Source organism: Oncorhynchus kisutch, linkage group LG2 (genome assembly GCF_002021735.2).
Source record: "Oncorhynchus kisutch isolate 150728-3 linkage group LG2, Okis_V2, whole genome shotgun sequence".
NCBI lineage: Eukaryota > Metazoa > Chordata > Actinopteri > Salmoniformes > Salmonidae > Oncorhynchus > Oncorhynchus kisutch.
Window position 1 is genome coordinate 37,754,732 of NC_034175.2, and position 20,987 is coordinate 37,775,718.

At 41.1% G+C, this 20,987-nt stretch overlaps 1 protein-coding gene across 1 annotated transcript in view; it reads right to left on the bottom strand.

Annotated features, from left to right (window-relative positions):
* Positions 1 to 20,987, bottom strand: part of LOC109904117 (inactive dipeptidyl peptidase 10-like) — an 81,924-nt gene that overhangs the window by 14,795 nt on the left and 46,142 nt on the right. The window contains exons 10-17 of the mRNA XM_031802055.1: positions 15,330 to 15,427; positions 15,038 to 15,161; positions 13,876 to 13,914; positions 13,589 to 13,696; positions 11,290 to 11,381; positions 10,950 to 11,002; positions 6,332 to 6,427; positions 419 to 517 (exon numbers count right to left, since the gene is read on the bottom strand). Coding sequence (XP_031657915.1) covers positions 419 to 517; positions 6,332 to 6,427; positions 10,950 to 11,002; positions 11,290 to 11,381; positions 13,589 to 13,696; positions 13,876 to 13,914; positions 15,038 to 15,161; positions 15,330 to 15,427 — 709 coding nt within the window. The remainder of the gene's footprint in view (positions 1 to 418; positions 518 to 6,331; positions 6,428 to 10,949; positions 11,003 to 11,289; positions 11,382 to 13,588; positions 13,697 to 13,875; positions 13,915 to 15,037; positions 15,162 to 15,329; positions 15,428 to 20,987) is intronic.

Sequence of the window (20,987 nt, forward strand, 5' to 3'; positions counted from 1 at the left end):
CATCTAATTGGATTAGTAGATTGGCAGGCTTCTCATTCCAGAGCTGATTCATAATCACCTCACAGAGCTGTGCACCTGTTCTTTTAATTGTGTTTATCCCTGGTATCTGTTTATTATGTACTCGGGCACTGCTAGCTCCATGGCTCACACTACATCTAAAAACCCTGCCTGTCGAATTGTCTGTACGTAGCAGGTGAAATATGCTGAAATATGCTGAAAGCTGAAATATGTTACCTGTTACTTTACTATTATTCCATGAATGAACCACATGAGGGATAAGGATGATGATTCATGATGATGCTGATGATGACAACTATGATTACAGTGACAGTGGTGATGATGTTAATAGACCAAAGATGATTATGAAGATGATGGTCATGATGATAGAATGATCATGAGAAGGATTGGATTGTCATACCAAAGTTGTTGATTTGTAGGGTCCTGATATCTCTCCTTGGTATATTCCTACATATCAGTGCATCTCTTAGTGCAGTGTTCTTCTCCAAAGTGTCATTCTCTATATACAGAGATGGAAAAAATTTATTTGGATTAAGCAGACACATAATCTCTCTTAAATCCGTCATGGTAAAGCATTGTGTTTTAATATCTGCATAGACTCCGAATTGCATATTATGTTATTAAATGTATTTGCATTACATTGCCTTCAGAAAGTATTCACACCCCTTGGCTATTTTCAAATTTGGGCTTATTAGAGCCTGAATTTATAATGGATTCAATGAGATGTTGTGTCACTGGCCTACACACAAAACCTTATCATTTCAAAGTGGAATGATGTTTTTAGAAATGTTTACAAATTTGATGAAAAATGAAAAGCTGAAATGTCTGGCAACCCTAAATACGTTTTACTTAGAAATTTGATTAACAAGTCACTTAATACATTACATGGACTCACTCTGTCTGCAATAATAGTGTTTAATGTAGACCTCATCTACCTCATCTTTGTACCTCACACATTAAATAATTCAATTCAATTCAAGGGGCTTAATTGGCATGGGAAACGTGTTAACATTGCCAAAGCAAGTGAGGTAGATAATATACAAAAGTGAAATAAACCATCTTCCGGCGCTGACAGAGATGGCCGCCTCGCTTCGCGTTCCTAGGAAACTATGCAGTTTTTTGTTTTTTTTACGTGTTATTTCTTACATTAGTACCCCAGGTCATCTTAGGTTTCATTACATACAGTCGAGAAGAACTACTGAATATAAGATCAGCGTCAACTCACCATCAGTACGACCAAGAATATGTTTTTCGCGACGCGGATCCTGTGTTCTGCCTTACAAACAGGACAACGGAGTGGATCCCATGCAGCGACCCAAAAAAACGACTCCGAAAAAGAGGGAAACGAGGCGGTCTTCTGGTCAGACTCCGGAGACGGGCACACCGTGCACCACTCCCTAGCATTCTTCTTGCCAATGTCCAGTCTCTTGACAACAAGGTTGATGAAATCCGAGCAAGGGTAGCATTCCAGAGGGACATCAGAGACTGTAACGTTCTTTGCTTCACGGAAACGTGGCTCACTGGAGAGACGCTATCCGAGGTGGTGCAGCCAACGGGTTTCTCCACGCATCGCGCCGACAGAAACAAACATCTTTCTGGTAAGAAGAAGGGCGGGGGCGTATGCCTTATGGCTAACGAGACATGGTGTGATGAAAGAAACATACAGGAACTCAAATCCTTCTGTTCACCTGATTTAGAATTCCTCACAATCAAATGTAGACCGCATTATCTACCAAGAGAATTCTCTTCGATTATAATCACAGCCGTATATATCCCCCCCCAAGCAGACACATCGATGGCTCTGAACAAACTTTATTTAACTCTTTGCAAACTGGAAACCATTTATCCGGAGGCTGCATTCATTGTAGCTGGGGATTTTAACAAGGCTAATCTGAAAACAAGACTCCCTAAATTTTATCAGCATATCGATTGCGCAACCAGGGGTGGAAAGACCTTGGATCATTGTTACTCTAACTTCCGCGACGCATATAAGGCCCTGCCCCGCCCCCCTTTCGGAAAAGCTGACCACGACTCCATTTTGTTGATCACTGCCTACAGACAGAAACTAAAACAAGAGGCTCCCACGCTGAGGTCTGTCCAACGCTGGTCCGACCAAGCTGACTCCACACTCCAAGACTGCTTCCATCACGTGGACTGGGATATGTTTCGTATTGCGTCAGATAACAATATTGCCGAATACGCTGATTCGGTGTGCGAGTTCATTAGAACGTGCGTTGAAGATGTCATTCCCATAGCAACGATTAAAACATTCCCTAACCAGAAACCGTGGATTGATGGCAGCATTCGCGTGAAACTGAAAGCGCGAACCACTGCTTTTAATCAGGGCAAGGTGTCTGGTAACATGACCGAATACAAACAGTGCAGCTATTCCCTCCGCAAGGCTATCAAACAAGCTAAGCGTCAGTACAGAGACAAAGTAGAATCTCAATTCAACGGCTCAGACACAAGAGGCATGTGGCAGGGTCTACAGTCAATCACGGACTACAGGAAGAAATCCAGCCCAGTCACGGACCAGGATGTCTTGCTCCTAGGCAGACTAAATAACTTTTTTGCCCGCTTTGAGGACAATACAGTGCCACTGACACGGCCTGCAACGAAAACATGCGGTCTCTCCTTCACTGCAGCCGAGGTGAGTAAGACATTTAAACGTGTTAACCCTCGCAGGGCTGCAGGCCCAGACGGCATCCCCAGCCGCGCCCTCAGAGCATGCGCAGACCAGCTGGCCGGTGTGTTTACAGACATATTCAATCAATCCCTATACCAGTCTGCTGCTCCCACATGCTTCAAGAGGGCCACCATTGTTCCTGTTCCCAAGAAAGCTAAGGTAACTGAGCTAAACGACTAACGCCCCGTAGCACTCACTTCCGTCATCATGAAGTGCTTTGAGAGACTAGTCAAGGACCATATCACCTCCACCCTACCTGACACCCTAGACCCACTCCAATTTGCTTACCGCCCAAATAGGTCCACAGACGATGCAATCTCAACCACACTGCCCTAACCCATCTGGACAAGAGGAATACCTATGTGAGAATGCTGTTCATCGACTACAGCTTGGCATTCAACACCATAGTACCCTCCAAGCTCGTCATCAAGCTCGAGACCCTGGGTCTCGACCCCGCCCTGTGCAACTGGGTACTGGACTTCCTGACGGGCCGCCCCCAGGTGGTGAGGGTAGGCAACAACATCTCCTCCCCGCTGATCCTCAACACTGGGGTACCACAAGGGTGCGTTCTGAGCCCTCTCCTGTACTCCCTGTTCACCCACGACTGCGTGGCCACGCACGCCTCCAACTCAATCATCAAGTTTGCGGACGACACAACAGTGGTAGGCTTGATTACCAACAACGACGAGACGGCCTACAGGGAGGAGGTCAGGGCCCTCGGAGTGTGGTGTCAGGAAAATAACCTCACACTCAACGTCAACAAAACTAAGGAGATGATTGTGGACTTCAGGAAACAGCAGAGGGAACACCCCCCTATCCACATCGATGGAACAGTAGTGGAGAGGGTAGCAAGTTTTAAGTTCCTCGGCATACACATCACAGACAAACTGAATTGGTCCACTCACACAGACAGCATCGTAAAGAAGGTGCAACAGCGCCTCTTCAACCTCAGGAGGCTGAAGAAATGCGGCTTGTCACCAAAAGCACTCACAAACTTCTACAGATGCACAATCGAGAGCATCCTGGCGGGCTGTATCACCGCCTGGTACGGCAACTGCTCCGCCCTCAACCGTAAGGCTCTCCAGAGGGTAGTGAGGTCTGCACAACGCATCACCGGGGGCAAACTACCTCCCCTCCAGGACACCTACACCACCCGATGTTACAGGAAGGCCATAAAGATCATCAAGGACATCAACCACCCGAGCCACTGCCTGTTCACCCCGCTATCATCCAGAAGGCGAAGTCAGTACAGGTGCATCAAAGCTGGGACCGAGAGACTGAAAAACAGCTTCTATCTCAAGGCCATCAGACTGTTAAACAGCCACCACTAACATTGAGTGGCTGCTGCCAACACACTGACACTGACACTGACTCAACTCCAGCCACTTTAATAATGGGAATTGATGGGAAATTATGTAAATATATCACTAGCCACTTTAAACAATGCTACCTTATATAATGTTACTTAACCTACATTATTCATCTCATATGCATACGTATATACTGTACTCTATATCATCGACTGCATCCTTATGTAATACATGTATCACTAGCCACTTTAACTATGCCACTTTGTTTACAGAGTCATCTCATATGTATATACTGTACTCGATACCATCTACTGTATCTTGCCTATGCTGCTCTGTACCATCACTCATTCATATATCCTTATGTACATATTCTTTATCCCCTTACACTGTGTATAAGACAGTAGTTTTGGAATTGTTAGTTAGATTACTTGTTGGTTATTACTGCATTGTCAGAACTAGAAGCACAAGCATTTCGCTACACTCGCATTAACATCTGCTAACCATGTGTATGTGACAAATAACATTTGATTTGATTTGAACAATAAAAATGAACAGTAAACATTACACATACAGAAGTTTAAAAACAATAAAGGCATTACAAATGTACAAATGTTGTAACAATGTACAAATGGTTAAAGTACACAAGGGAAAATAAATAAGCATAAATATGGGTTGTATTTACAATGGTGTTTGTTCTTCACTGATTGCCCTTTTCTTGTGGCAACAGGTCACAAATCTTGCTGCTGTGATGGCACACTGTGGAGTTTATTAAAGTTGGATTTGTTTTCGAATTCTTTGTGGATCTGTGTAATCTGAGGGAAATATGTCTCTCTAATATGGTCATACATTGGGCAGGAGGTTAGGAAGTGCAGCTCAGTTTCCACCTCATTTTGTGGGCAGTGAGCACATAGCCTGTCTTCTCTTGAGAGCCATGTCTGCCTATGGCGGCCTTTCTCAATAGCAAGGCTATGCTCACTAAGTCTGTACATAGTCAAAGCTTTCCTTAAGTTTGGGCCAGTCACCGTGGTCAGGTATTCTGCCACTGTGTACTCTCTGTTTAAGGCCAAATAGCATTCTAGTTTGCTCAGTTTTTTTTTTTGTTAATTCTTTCCAATGTGTCAAGTAATTATCTTTTTGTTTTCTCATGATTTGCTTGGGTCTAATTGTGCTGCTGTCCTGGGGCTCTGTGGGATGTGTTTGTGAACAGAGCCCCAGGACCAGCTTGCTTATGGGACTCTTCTCCAGGTTCATCTCTCTTTAGATGATGGCTTTGTTATGGATGGTTTGGGTATCACTTCCTTTTAGGTGGTTGTAGAAGTTAAAGGCTCTTTTCTGGATAATTATCTGTAAGGTCCCTCAATTGAGCAGTGAATTTCAAACACATATCCAATGTTTACATATCTTACATTACTCATCTCATATGTATAAACTGTATTTTACACCATCTATTGCGTCTTGCCATCGCTCATCCATATATTTATATGTACGTATTCTTATTCCATCCCTTTACATTTGTGTGTATAAGGTAGTAGTTGGGGAATTGTTAGATTACTTGTTAGATACTACTGCACTGTTGGAACTAGATGCACAAGCATTTCGTTAGATATCACTGCGCTGTCGGAACTAGAGGCACAAGCATTTCTCTACACCTCCATTAACATCTGCTAACTATATGTATGTGACCAATAAAATTTGATTTCGATTTTTGAACCACAAAGACAAGGGAGGTTTTCCAATGCCTCGCAAAGAATGCCAGCTATTTGTAGATGGGTAAAAATAAAAAAGCAGACTTTGAATATCCGTTTCAGAGCGGTGAAGTTTGGCAGTGGCTCGCCCATTACGGCGTTAGGGGTGGCGACCCACTTGTGATTGGTATTTTTTTGGAATATATATATATATTGCAGTGCTAGTGGCGTCACTACAGACCCTGGTTCGATCCCAGGTTGTATCACAACTGGCTGTGATCGGGAGTCCCACAGGATGGGGCACAATTGTCCCAGAGTCCGGGTTAGAGGAAGGTTTGGCCATCATTGTAAATTGGAATTTTTTCTTAACTGACTTGCCTAGTTAAATAAAGGTTAAATATTTTTTGTTCTTGTCAATAAATAAATACAAAATAAATATATATATAAAACTGGTTCATTTGGCCAAAAAAGTTCATAAATATATATTGAATAAATTATTATAATCTGTGTGTATATAATATATATATATTAAATGAATCAAAGATTATGTTTTAAATGCTCATAAAATTGCAATGTGTGAATTTTCCTGTTTCAAAAATATATAGTTCAAAACAAGCTATTCAGTTACTTACTGCTCTGCCCCTCAGTGACTGCCAGCAGTGCCTGTTCCGCCTCCATGTGTGCAATGTCCGCGAGAACATTGCTTGGATTGTGTTGCCAGCTATTTGCTATGAGTGGGAAAAGCCCAAATGAAATCACAGGATTTCATAGCATAAATTATAACAGCAAAAAGTAAATGGACCATCCAGCGGGGCTCAAATATGCTTTGGTTCAGTCAGAACTTCTGGGTCTGCTCTAGTCTCCTCCTCCCAATGAGTCTCTCGCCCCAGACGGCTTACTTTCCACATGTGAGACTACAATAGATCTGCCTTTTTAGGCGAAAAAGCAAAAAGCAAATTGTAATTAACTTGTAATTAAATGATCATAAAAGTCTTAAGAGCCTGGGACCTGATAAACCAGAAAACTACATCCAACAAGGGTCAAAGGACAGATGGATACCCCACCTAGAATCTTCTCATCGCAGATCTGGTAGGACAAAAAAAATCATGGCTAATTGTATCGTTTCCCCCTGATGTTGTTATTTATCAGGTTCTACTGTAGGTGACAGGGCGACATGTTGTGTGGACTAAAACAGCATAAAACTTGGTGTATCACAAGGCAATATTGATCATTCAGCTACAGTAACACTGAGAAATACTTTGGTCGTTTCAGCTGTTAGCTTGCTGGCTCGTTAGCTCCCATGCCAATTTCAAGTCTTTCTAAACTCCTCTGACTAACTCAGAAATATGAAGTTATTTCAGAATGAAAATTTACTGGCTAGCGTGTCATGCTTTGTGATATTATGATAGATAGCTATCCCCAGTTAGATAATGTGTTTTAACTTATTGCATCTGTATGCTGATTGCGTTCTCCCTGTTGCACTCGTTCGTTCGTGAGCTTCCTGCTCGTTCTAAATAGTATAATCTAATCTGTTCAAAACAGTGGCAGCATGCGCAGCAGTGGTGATTTGGTTTTTGACATGCAAAAGTGAAATAGGTGTATTTATGTTGTCGTTCAAATGCACAGATTACTTTATCCTGTATATCTTATCAAAGAGACTACCGGTAGTTCAAAAACTTGTCGTCATAGTTTTTGGCCTGCGGTTTTGTTGACGACTCCAACCATCTCGCGCCATGGTTATTAATTACACTTTGGATGGTGTATCAATCCACCCAGTCACTACAAAGATACAGACATCCTTCCTAACTCAGTTGCCGGAGAGGAAGGAAACTGCTTAGGGATTTCATCATGAGGCCAATGGTGACTTTAAATCAGTTACAGAGTTGAATGGCTGTGATAGGAGAAAACTGAAGATGGATCAACAACATTGTAGATACTTCACAATACTAACCTAAATGATAGAGTGAAAAGAAGGAACTAAAAAAAATACAGAATAAAAAAATATTTAAAAAAATGTCCTGAATACAAAGCGTTATGTTTGGGGAAATTCCAACACAACGCATCACTGAGTACCACTCTTCATATTTTCAAGCATGTTGGTGGCTCCATCATGTTATGGGTATGCTTGTCATTAGCTTGAAAATCTATGGCAAGACTTGAAAACAGCTGTCTAGCAATGATCAACAACCAACTTGACAGAGCTTGAAGAAATAAAAATAATAATAATGTGCAAATATTGTACAATCCACGTGTGCAAAGCTCTTAGAGACTTACTGTCACGTCTACTCCGGCTCCCCCTCTCTGTTCTATTTTTGACTAAATTCACCTCCTGTACTTGCGTCCTGACTCCCAGCGTCTGCGTTACACTTACCCAGAAAGAAACAGCTGTAATTGCTGCCAAAGGTGATTTTAACATGTATTGACTCAGGGGCGTGAATACTTATGTAAATTAGATCATTTTTGTATTTAATTTTCAATACATTTGCAAAAATGTCTAAAAACAGGTTTTTACTTTGTCATTATTATTATTAGTATTGTGTGTACCATAGATGGGTGAGAAAAACAATCTATTTGATCCATTTTGAATTCAGGCTTTAACCCAACAAAATGTGGAATCAAGGGGTATGAATATTTTCTAAAGGCACATTGTATGCCATAATATCCTAAAATAGACACATCCATAGTTGAAAATTAAACCCATTTAAATTGAAACGAGCAGCATAATTAAATCATATGGTAGAACTGATTCAATAGACATGACTCCTTTCATTTAATCACATTACCATATCTGTTCACACACACATTTTCCAAACACATCCCACTCAATGCACACACATGCTTTAGGATACCCAGGGTTCAGTTAAATATTGTACCACATCCATCTAAATGATGATCAAATTGCTAGGAAACTGATTCAGCGATATACATTTGTTGTGGCCCTTACGGAGGATATAATGCCGCAACTTTAATGAGTGAAATAATCAACATCACTCACGGAGTGTGCCTGCAAAGGAAGAAGAGGTTGATCATGTATCTACTCCAGTATCCTAGACTGCTTTACAAATGGCATTTTATTCCCTATTTAGAGCCTTACTTTTGACCAGGTCCCATTGGTCAATAGGCTGGATTCTGCAGTAAATAGTATAGAAAATCCTTTCTTCCCTTCATCCCACTGTTCTTCCTTTCTTACACAAGCAAGCAGTATACACACAGTGCCATGGTTGTTATTGTTTGAATTGATGGTGCTCTTGAACTTACTGCTCATGTCATTCAGTTTGTAAAGGGTGGTTCTTGGTATACCAGGACCTGCAGAAACGAGACCAAGTATAACCATTTTTGTTCTTGTAAGAATTTCTAATCATTTGTTAAGCATTTCATGACAACATTTTAAACATCACTGAATGTCTGCTAATTATTATTGTAATTCATATGTTGTACATTCAACTGAAAATGTTATATAAAACACACTGCAAAATTACAGGTGGCATGTATCCAACTCAGATTGAACTGATTATCTTTATTGAACTGTTACCTCTACAGTTCAGCAGGACATATTGATAGTCTTGGTTGAAGACTGCATCGTAGTAGGAGCATTGTGTTTTGAACAGGGAGCAGGTCAGGCATTCACGTTGAAATGGGTTTACCGCCGACACCCTGATTGAAAGAAGTCGAGAAAATACTATACGGTAAGAGGTCAGAGTCAAATTAACTTGAGAGCTTGGTCCCTACAATATACAGTGCATTCGGAAAGTATTCAGACCACATACTTTTTCCACATTTTATTAAGCCTTCTAAAATGTATTGAACAGTTTTTTTTCCATCATCAATCTACACACATAATACCCTCTTGGGTATGACGCTAAAAGCTTGGCACACCTGTATTTGCGGAGTTTATTCCATTCTTCTCGGCAGATCCTCTCAAGTTCTGTTAGGTTGGATAGGGAGCGTCACTGCACAGTTATTTTCATGTCTCTCCAGAGATGTTCGATCGGGTTCAAGTCCGTGCTCTGGTTGGCTGTGTGCTTAGGGTCATTGTGCTGTTGGAAGATGAACCTTCACCCCCGTCTGAGGTCCTAACCACTCTGAAGCAGGTTTTCTCAAGGATCTCTCCGTACTTTGCTCTGTTCATCTTTCCCTCGATTCTGACTAGTCTCCCAGTCCCTGCCACTAAAAAATATCCCACAGCATGATGCTGCCCCCACCGTGCTTCAAGTAGGGATGGTGAAAGGTTTCCTCCAGAAGTGACACTTGGCATTTATTCCAAAATTTTCATCAGACCAAATCATTTTGTTTCTCATGGTCTGAGAGTCCTTAGGTGCGTTTTGGAGAGTGCTGTCAGGTGCCTTTTACTGAGGATTTGCTTCCCTCTGGCCACTCTACCATAAAGTTCTGATTGGTGTGGAGTGCTGCAGAGATGGTTGTCCTTCTGGAAGTTTCGCCCATCTCCACAAAGGAACTCTGCAGGTCTGTCAGAGTGACCATTGGGTTCTTGGTCACCTCCCTGACCAAGGCCCTTCTCCCCCAATTGTTCAGTTTGGCCAGGTGGCCAGCTCTAGGAAGAGTCTTAGTGGTTCCAAACTTCTTCCATTTAAGAATGATGGAGGCCACTGTGTTCTTGGGGACATTCAATGCTGCAGACATTTTTTGGTACCTCTCCCAAGATCTGTGCCTCGACACAACCCTGTCTCGGAGCTCTACAGACCTTTCCTTTGGCCTCATGGCTTGGTTTTTGCTCTGACATGCACTGTCAAGTGTGGGACCTTGTCAAGTGTGGGACCTACAGACTGGTGTGTGCCATTCTAAATCATGTCCAATCAATTGAACTTACCAGAGGTGGACTCCAATCAAGTTGTAGAAACATCTCAAGGATGATCAATGGAAACAGGAAACAGCTCAATTTCAAGTCTCATAGCAAAGTGTCTGAATACTTATGTAAATATATATATATATATATATATATTTATATATATTTTTTTTTTTACATTTGCAAAAATATTTAAACACCTGTTTTCACATTGTCATTTTGGGGTGTTGTGTGTAGAATGATATTGTGTAGAATGATATAAAATATGTAATCAGTTTTAGAATAAGGCTGTAACTTATCAAAATGTGGAAAAAGTTAAGGGGTCTGACTACTTTCCAAATGCACTTTACCTCTAGACAAATGTTTGGACCAGAGTTGATATCTGTTGGATGCCTAACATCTGCATATTGGCAATTACTATACTTTCTATTTAAATGAATGTATACAGTACCTGTACAGTTGTCTTTGTATTGAACTATCTTCTGTGCTAAGGAAATAACTATAGAAAGAGAAGAAAATATGTTGTTATGATATGTTGTCCATGTTCAGTCGGCATGACAATCCTGAACAATATTTTGCAACTGAATTCAGCCCTACATCGTAGGCATGTCAGAGTAGGGTTGAAAATTCCGGTAACTTTCCCAAACTTCCCAGGTTTTCCAGTAATCCTAGTTGGAGAATTCTGAATTTTCTGCTTACTCCCTCCTGATTATGTGAATCTTCCACTGGGATTTTGGGAAAGTTACCAGAATTGTGCAACCCTATGTCAGAGTATCAGTAATGTACACTGTATCTGCTTCCTCATCATACTCCAGGATCTGAGACACCTCCCAGCTGCCAGAGGTCAGGTGGCGCATGTTGACCTCATCACCATTGAACTGAGCAGGGAAACAAAACAAACACACATTACATCACCTGCAGCGACACGCTAGACTCAACATAACCTTGTGTAGCCCATGTGCGATGTATAACAAAACAAGGCAGTAAACATGTCCCCCATGAAAGATGCAGCGCCCCCCCCTTGGGTCAATCAGTATAATTTTGGCAAGAATGGCAAGAAGCATCATGGCAAGAAGCATCATTCACCCAAGTGTAATCAGGTCAGTGGTGTCTGAGATATCACATGGGATAGCTAGACTCATATCCCTTAACTTTTCTAGGGTAGGGGGCAGTATTTGGAATTTTGGATGAAAAGCGGGCCCAAATTAAACTGCCTGCTACTCAGCCCGAAAAGCTAGCAAATGCATATAATTAGTAGATTTGGATAAAAAACACGCTGACATTTCTAAAACTGTTTGAATGATGTCTGTGAGTAAAACAGAACTCATATGGCAGGCAAAAACCTGAGAAAAAATCCAACCAGGAAGTGGGAAATCTGAGGTTTGTAGTTCGTTAAGTCATTGCCTATCGAATATACAGTGTCTATGGGGTCATATTGCACTTCCTAAGGCTTCCACTAGATGTCACCAGTCTTTAGAACCTTGTTTGATGCTTCTATTGTGAAGGAGGGGGGAATGGGAGCTGAATGAGTCAGAGGCCTGCCAGAGTGGCATGAGCTGACCACGCGTGTTCACGTGAGAGTTAGCTTGCGTTCCATTGCATTTCTACAGACAAAGGAATTCTCCGGTTGAAACATTATTGAAGATTTATGTTAAAAACATCCTAAAGATTGATTCTATACATCGTTTGACATTTTTCTACGGACTGTAATGGAACTTTTTAACTTTTCTCTGCTCGCACCTCATGAATTTGGATTACTGGGCTAAACTCGTGAACAAAAAGGAGGTATTTGGACATAAATTATGAACATTATCGAACAAAACAAACATTTATTGTGGAACTGGGATTCCTGGGAGTGCATTCTGATGAAGATCATCAAATGTAAGTGAATGTAAGTGAATATGTATAATGCTATTTCTGACTTCTGTTGACTCCACAACATGACGGGTATCTGTTTGGCTTGTTTTGTTGTCTGAGTGCTGTACTCAGATTATTGCATGGTGTGTTTTAAAACAAATCTGACACAGCGGTTGCATTGAGGAGAAGTGGATCTAAAATTCCATGCATAACAGTTGTATCTTTTTGCAATGTTTATTATGAGTATTTCTGTAAATTGATGTGGCTCTCTGCAAAATCACCGGATGTTTTGGAACTACTGAACATAAAGCTCCAATGTAAACTCGGATTTTTGAATATAAATATGAACTTTACCGCACAAAACATACATGTATTGTGTAACATGAAGTCATATGAGTGTCATCTGATGAAGATCATCAAAGGTTAGTGATTAATTTTATCGCTCTTTCTGCTTTTTGTGACTAGTCTCTTTGGCTGGAAAAATGGCTGTGTTTTTTTGTGGCTCTGACCTAACATAATCTTTTGGTGTGCTTTCGTCATAAAGCCTTTTTGAAATCGAACAATGTGGCTGGATTTACAACAAGTGTATCTTTAAAATGGTGTAAAATACTTGTATGCTTGAGGAATTTTAAATATGGTATTTCTGTTGTTTTGAATTTGGCACCCTGCATTTTCACTGGCTGTTGATGAGGACACTAGCGTACCCAAGTGAGGTTAACATGTGTTCCAAACAGATCAAGAGTCAAACAGAACAAGACATATAAACATGTCCTCATTATAGTGCCACCATGTGGTCGATATGAATGATTCTTGACAGTGTTTACAACATGTGTAAAAAATGTTGTTGCAATATGAATATCTTTGACTGATTTATATGCATTTACAGTATGTACTAGACCATGCCGAAGTGAAAGTTTAGGTCAAATGGTGTGAGGGGCGTGACCTTTCAAAGTTTGCATTTTCAATCTCTTGTTATAGCACAACCATCTGGCCAATCAATGTAATTTTGTAAATACCGGATCTCTATGGCAAGACGCATTATTCACACAAGTTTCTTCAAAATCAAGCCAGTTCTGTCTGAGATGTCGTGTGTGACTAACGTATTAAAGCACTAACGGACGGAGACAGGTCCACAGTCCCCTCCCCAATTTTATCATGGGGGACAACAGAGAGCGAATAACCTAATTGAGACTTTCTTTACCACAACTATGACAGCTGAACATCCTACCTGGTCAGATATCATGGTGATATGGTGGAATGACCCTCGTCCACCATGTTTTATTGGCATGGTCAGGAAGAAGGTATTCCCATCCTTGGAAAACAATGGCTCTTCATTCTGTAAGAAAAAAGAGTGTAGCCAACTGGTCATGACCAGAAAAAATAGGCAGATTTTCTGGTTTTGCAAGGTATTTCCTTTGTATCCCTCTCCAGTGAAAAGTATTGCACAAGAAATTATTGAATGAACTTGTGTAATATCTGTGTAATAACAATATGACAAACCTTATGCATGCTTACCTGACGATCAAGCCACTTCTCTGATGTAATCACATGTTTCTGAGGAGGAAACAGAGAGAGGTTAGTGCAGGGTATATGTGTCTGATGCTCAAACCTTGAACTGTAGACATGGACAACCCATCAGACCTTTCACAGCGTAAAGACAGTAACGTGTACATGTACCACTCAAAAGTTTGGACACACCTACTCATACAAGGGCTTTTCTTCATTTGTATGATTTTCTACAGTGTAGAATAATAATTTTTATTCTTTAACACTTAATTTTCTTAAAACTGCATTGTTGGTTAGGGGCTTGTAAGTAAGCATTTCACTGTAACGTCTACACCTGTTGCATTCGGCAGAAATACAATTTGTTTTGATTTGAAGGCCTGATTCATGAAGTCTCCTCTCAACAGTTGATGTTGAGATGTGTCTGTTACCTGAACTCTGTAAAGCATTAATTTGGGCTGCAATTTCTGAGGCTGGTAACAGTAATTAACTTATCCACTGCAGCAGAGGAAACACTTCCTTTCCTGTGGCGGTCCTCATGAGAGCCAGTTTCATCATTGCGCTTGATGGTTTTTGCGATTGCACTTGAAGAAACTTTCAAAGTTCTTGAAATTTTCCGCATTGACTGACCTTCATGTCTTAAAGTAATGATGGACTGTCATTTCTCTTTGCTTATTTGAGCTGTTCTTGCCATAATATGGACCAAATAGGGATATCTTCTGTACACCACCCTTACCTTGTCACAACACAACTGATTGGCTCAAATGCATCAAGAAGGAAATAAATTCCACAAATTAACTTTTAACAAGACACACCTGTTCATTGAAATGCATCTCATGAAACTGGTTAAGAGAATGCCAACAAGTGCTCAGCATATGTGGGAACTCCTTCAAGACGGTTGGAAAAGCATTCCAGGTGAAGCTGGATGAGAGAATGCCTAGAGTGTGCAAAGCTGTCATCAAGGCAAAATGTGGCTAATTTGAAGAACCTAAAATATAAAATATATTTGGATTTGTTTCACACTTTTTTGGTTACTACCTGATTCCATACATGTTACTTCACAGTTTTGATGTCTTCACTATTATTCTACAATGTAGAAAATAGTAAAAATAAAGAAAATCCCTTGAATGAGTTGGTGTGTACAAACTTTTGACTTTTACTGTACGATGCTTACTTTTAGACATGCCCCCATAGTGACCTCACATAGCGTCAGGATGGAGGTGTTCTGGGCTCGGTTCAACCAGCGCACACCAATCTTCTCCTCTGTGACCCATTTCACCATGGTTATGTAGTAGTCACTATAGTGGACAAAGGGCCATTGGGACACAATTATGTATCAGATTTTTATTTAAAAAACTAAATGATATGCTGCCAACTGGGGCTTAATGAACGACATGCTGCGATCGTTGTCTTTTTTAATTGAACATGCTGGTCTCTTCATAGAAACAAGATTGTTCAATTGATACCTTTTTTCAAAGCTGTTGGGAGGTCGCAGTTCAGTTGTCTGGGATCCCCCATCCAAGGTGACGACGTAAAGCTTAACTGTGGGATTGACCTGCCCCACCTAAAACACAAATAGAAAAAACACACGCACAACCGTTTTTCAAAGTGCTCACCCACCATTGAGAGCACGGAGATCACACGTAGAAGACTTTATAATCTATACATAGAAGGCATGAACAGTTTGTGATATACAGCCCCACAACATTCTGCTATTTTCTTGTCATGTTTTGAAATGCCAGCGTTCATAAACAGTCCCTCATCAGAGAATATAATGACCAGGGAGAATCACAAATGGAGCAAACAAGAGTTGTGTTGCGCAGAAGCCTTCAAGGCCCATCTTAACGAGGCTATTGTTTTCTCCCAGATGAGCTCAGTCCTCCCCTTAAAACACGCAGCTCATTAGTCTATCAGGGCTGGAGGAGTCCCATACCACAGATCCTAACTTGAAGATGACAGGAGTCAAACTTTGGCTTTCACTGCACTGATATTGCCAACCGCATTATAACCTTGCTCCGCTATTCTCTTTTTTCAGCATAATCGGGTCTCTGGGTGAAAGGAAAAAAACAATATGCCAACTGATATTCCAAGAGAAATGACTTCTCTTCTTCGCCGACTCCCTCGATATTAGCCTGCCTCTCTTGTGGGTATGTGCAAAGTTCTCATTGTATATGTGTGTGTATGTGCATACTGTTATACGTGTGTGTATGTGTGTACGTACGTACGGATGTGCTTGCCTGCGTGTGTGCGCGTTTGTGCGTGCGCGCGCGTGTGTGTGTGTGATCAAAACTTGCTGTGGTTTATAAGATTCCCTCCCATGAACCTCTCTGACTCTAATTCTTTGTCCGGACGAGGCAACATTCCTCTACCCCACTGCTCTCTCGCCCCTTCGAGAGGTAGCCCCACTCTTCCCCTCCAGAACAGAGGATGGTAGAGCATCACCTCTCCTTACCATAGCATATCACAGCACTTCCCGCCTAACGCTACAGATCCCTGCAACCACCACCACCGTGCTCTTCAAAGGAAGCCAGTCAGCGTTGATATGAATAAAACAAGATTTTCTTTTTAACCAGGATGAAAAAGCTAAAGCCAAAAAGCCCTGTGCAGGTTTAATTATTCATTCCACCTGTAATATGATGAAGCTGTTTCTTCTTTATGCCCTGGAAGAGCCAGGAGAGGGCTTTGGGTACATGGCTACTCTACACAGAATGTGCTTGTTAAATTTAAGAGTCTGGTAAGTACACCGTTCTGTTGAGTGGAACAAACTACCACAGCAACTCAAAGCTATACCGACCGTAACTTCATTTTTTTTAAATCTCAAAAGCTGGCTGATGATTGAACAATAGAACCATTTTTCATGTCTGTATCTATGTAATGTGTCTGTATCTACAGTATACTGTTTTCATGAGCTGAAATAAAAGATCCCATGAAGTTTCCATATGCACAAAAAGCTTATTTCTCTTAAATGTTGTGCACAAATTTGTTTACATCCCTGTTAGTGAGCATTTTTCCTTTGCCAAGATAAACCATCCACCTGACAGGTGTGGCATATCAAGAAGCTGATTAACCAACATCCATCTTCTTCACCTTTGAAGAAGTGGGACAGAAGTGGGAAGTGGGACCACATTCCACTGGCCACTATCAACAGCCTGATCAACTGTATGCGAATTAGATGTGACGCGCTGCATGAGGCAAATTGTGGTCACACCAGATACGGACCGGTTTTCTGATCCAGGCCCCTACATTTTTTAAAGGTATCTGTGACCAACATATGCATATCTATATTCCCAGTCATGTGAAATCCATAGATTAGGGCCTAATAAATTTGGTTAAATTGACGGATTTTCTTATATGAACTGTAACGCAGTAAAATCTTTGAAATTGTTGCACGTCGCATTACACATTTTTGTTCCGTGTATGTAATGTTATGTTTTTTTGCCCCATGCACTTTAGGGACCAAAATTAAAAAGGTCTCTTGACTTTATTGTGCTACCTCTTTCGCAAATCAATCAGTCAATCAATCAATCAATCAAAAGCACTAGAATTTCACAGTCACTCAGTCAGTGACAATAGCTGTGTCCTGTTTCTGAGAACAAAAGTAGGACCCCTATGGGCAGATAATTGTTTCTTCATTCTCTGGACCTGCAAGGGTTGACCTAACCCCACTATGAAATTTGAGTGGAGTAATACACGCTACGTCCTTGAAGTGGTAGTATTGCTATACCAAACCCTACACCGGAGTAAAGATAATGCTGGCTCATTTGTACTTTGGGGTAAGGATTAGGGCTGTTATGGTGACTAGATTACTGCCAAACTGGCAGCTATGAGTCATGACAGTCGAATTCACATGACCGTTTAGTCACGATAACTAGACTTCTCCAAGCTCTGATACTGCTGATGGTCATTAGTAGCCTTCCAAACTTGCTACAGTGCCTTGCGAAAGTATTCGGCCCCCTTGAACTTTGCGACCTTTTGCCACATTTCAGGCTTCAAACATAAAGATATAAAACTGTAGTTTTTTGTGAAGAATCAACAAGTGGGACAAAATCATGAAGTGGAACGACATTTATTGGATATTTCAAACTTTTTTAACAAATCAAAAACTGAAAAATTGGGCGTGAAAAATTATTCAGCCCCCTTAAGTTAATACTTTGTAGCGCCACCTTTTGCTGCGATTACAGCTGTAAGTCGCTTGGTATGTCTCTATCAGTTTTGCACATCGAGAGACTGACATTTTTTCCCATTCCTCCTTGCAAAACAGCTCGAACTCAGTGAGGTTGGATGGAGAGCATTTGTGAACAGCAGTTTTCAGTTCTTACCACAGATTCTCGATTGGATTCAGGTCTGGACTTTGACATTCTAACACCTGGATATGTTTATTTTTGAACCTTCCATTGTAGATTTTGCTTTATGTTTTGGATCATTGTCTTGTTGGAAGACAAATCTCTGTCCCAGTCTCAGGTCTTTTGCAGACTCCATCAGGTTTTCTTCCAGAATGGTCCTGTATTTGGCTCCATCCATCTTCCCATCAATTTTAACCATCTTCCCTGTCCCTGCTGAAGAAAAGCAGGCCCAAACCATGATGCTGCCACCACCATGTTTGACAGTGGGGATGGTGTGTTCAGGGTGATGAGCTGTGTTGCTTTTACGCCAAACATAACGTTTTGCATTGTTGCCAAAAAGTTCAATTTTGGTTTAATCTGACCAGAGCACCTTCTTCCACATGTTTGGTGTGTCTCCCAGGTGGCTTGTGGCAAACTTTAAACGACACTTTTTATGGATATCTTTAAGAAATGGCTTTCTTCTTGCCACTCTTCCATAAAGGCCAGATTTGTGCAATATACAACTGATTGTTGTCCTATGGACAGAGTCTCCCAACTCAGCTGTAGATCTCTGCAGTTCATCCAGACTGATCCTGGGCCTCTTGGCTGCATCTCTGATCAGTCTTCTCCTTGTATGAGCTGAAAGTTTAGAGGGACGGCCAGGTCTTGGTAGATATACAGTGGTCTGATACTCCTTCCATTTCAATATTATCGCTTGCACAGTGCTCCTTGGGATGTTTAAACTTCTTCACAACAGTATCTCGGACCTGCCTGGTGTGTTCCTTGTTCTTCATGATGCTCTCTGCGCTTTTAACGGACCTCTGAGACTATCACAGTGCAGGTGCATTCATATGGAGACTCGATTACACACAGGTGGATTGTATTTATCATCATTAGTCATTTAGGTCAACATTGGATCATTCAGAGATCCACACTGAACTTCTGGAGAGAGTTTGCTGCACTGAAAGTAAAGGGGCTGAATAATTTTGCACGCCCAATTTTTCAGTTTTTGATATGTTCAAAAAGTTTGAAATATCTAATAAATGTCGTTCCACTTCATGATTGTGTCCCACTTGTTGTTGATTCTTCACAAAAAAATACAGTTTTATATCTTTATGTTTGAAGCCTGAAATGTGGCAAAAGGTCGCAAAGTTCAAGAGGGCCGAATACTTTCGCAAGGCACTGTAACTGCCTGGTATTCCACACTCCACTGTACCTCTAATCACTCTGACATCAATGCAAATGTCATCGAAAATCGAATCAAACACGTCATGAGAGCCCAGGAGCTCATGTTGAGCAAACATTTCCATGGGCTATGCAATTGTGTGAGAGTGTTGATGGCCTCAATTAAAAAGAGGATGAGCCCATCAGCTTTCTGTAGGCTAGGCCTACTATATTTATTTCTCAACTTTCCTAATATTAAGCACATTGCTTCGCTTTAGAACAAGAGTATAGCCATCCTGGCTGGCATGAAAAGGAACCACGGGAAAAGCATTCTCCTTTCACTATTTACAGTAAGTGCATATAACATGCTTTTTTTACCCTACCCCTGTTCCAAGAAAAGTGATAATAATGGTGATAATGGTCCATTCTAAATCAAAACTATTTTCACACATATACTATTTAGTATATGTAAAGACACGATGAACCTTTTCAAGTGTGAGTTCCAAATACCTCTAACCTTCGCCCCGGCGTGAGTTTTTCATGCGCGTGGCGTCAGAATGCTCTCACTGGTCCAAAATGTTACATGCGCTGCCCTCAAACCAAGGCATGCTGCCGCTAATTATCTATAGGCTGTCAATTTCAAATTATTTTCTAACGAGTTTTCTTTTCTAACAACAGTTTAGAATGAGGTGTGTTTCGCCTCCTCGTTAAGACGCATAATAAGTAGATAATTTCACTCTTGTGGACAATTTATGTTTTAGCGGACAAACTTCTCTCTTCAACGAGAGCCCAGACACTTCCCTAGTGTTTTCCCAGATCAAGTATGAAGACATTGCGCATCTATAGTCAGAACAGGCCTTGCACAAACGTTTTCCCCAGCACATTTTCTGGCTGGCGCCTGCATTGCCTTCATGGTTGTTTTCCTTACAAATTGGACTTTGTGCGTTCCTATCAAAGTGGCTTATTTTCTGTATATCGCATTGTCACTTCTGCCGTAGCACACCATATGTATGTATGGATCATAATGTATTTACTGTTTTATTCACATGTTTTCAAGTACTTGTGACAAATCATGCATTCCAATTATTGCATAGACTGTAATGGACACATGATGTGTGTAAAATACTTTTTGGAATGTCCTGATTATGATGAGCTAATGCTAAGCTATTTGCCGGCTATGTGTGGTACCATGTCTGTTGACATCATACAATGCATTCTGATGGTCATGTAGGCGTCTGTCAGACCAAAGACGTTATAATAAGGGATAGTTCATTCGACTGACTGATAGTTCCCTTTCAAGACAACTGTGAACTCTGAAATATACTAGGTAAAAGCATGACATCAATGATCTTCAGGTCAGAAATTCAGAGCTTTAGAAAGAGGCCCAAGTTCCCAAGTTGGAATTCCGAGTTGGATGACCGTTCAAAATGATTTTTCCCAGTCTGAGCTCGTTTTTCCCGAGATCCCAGTTGTCTTGAGCACACTGAAGTCGGAAGTCGAAGATTTCCCATTTCCCAGTTGTTTTGAACATGGCAACAGATTGTAACTTTGGTACCTCAGGATTGCCAGGTCAGTCCCCTTTCCAGAGGTTTATTTTTATTTAGCGTATAACTTCTCTTGTGTTTGCTCCCCATTTAC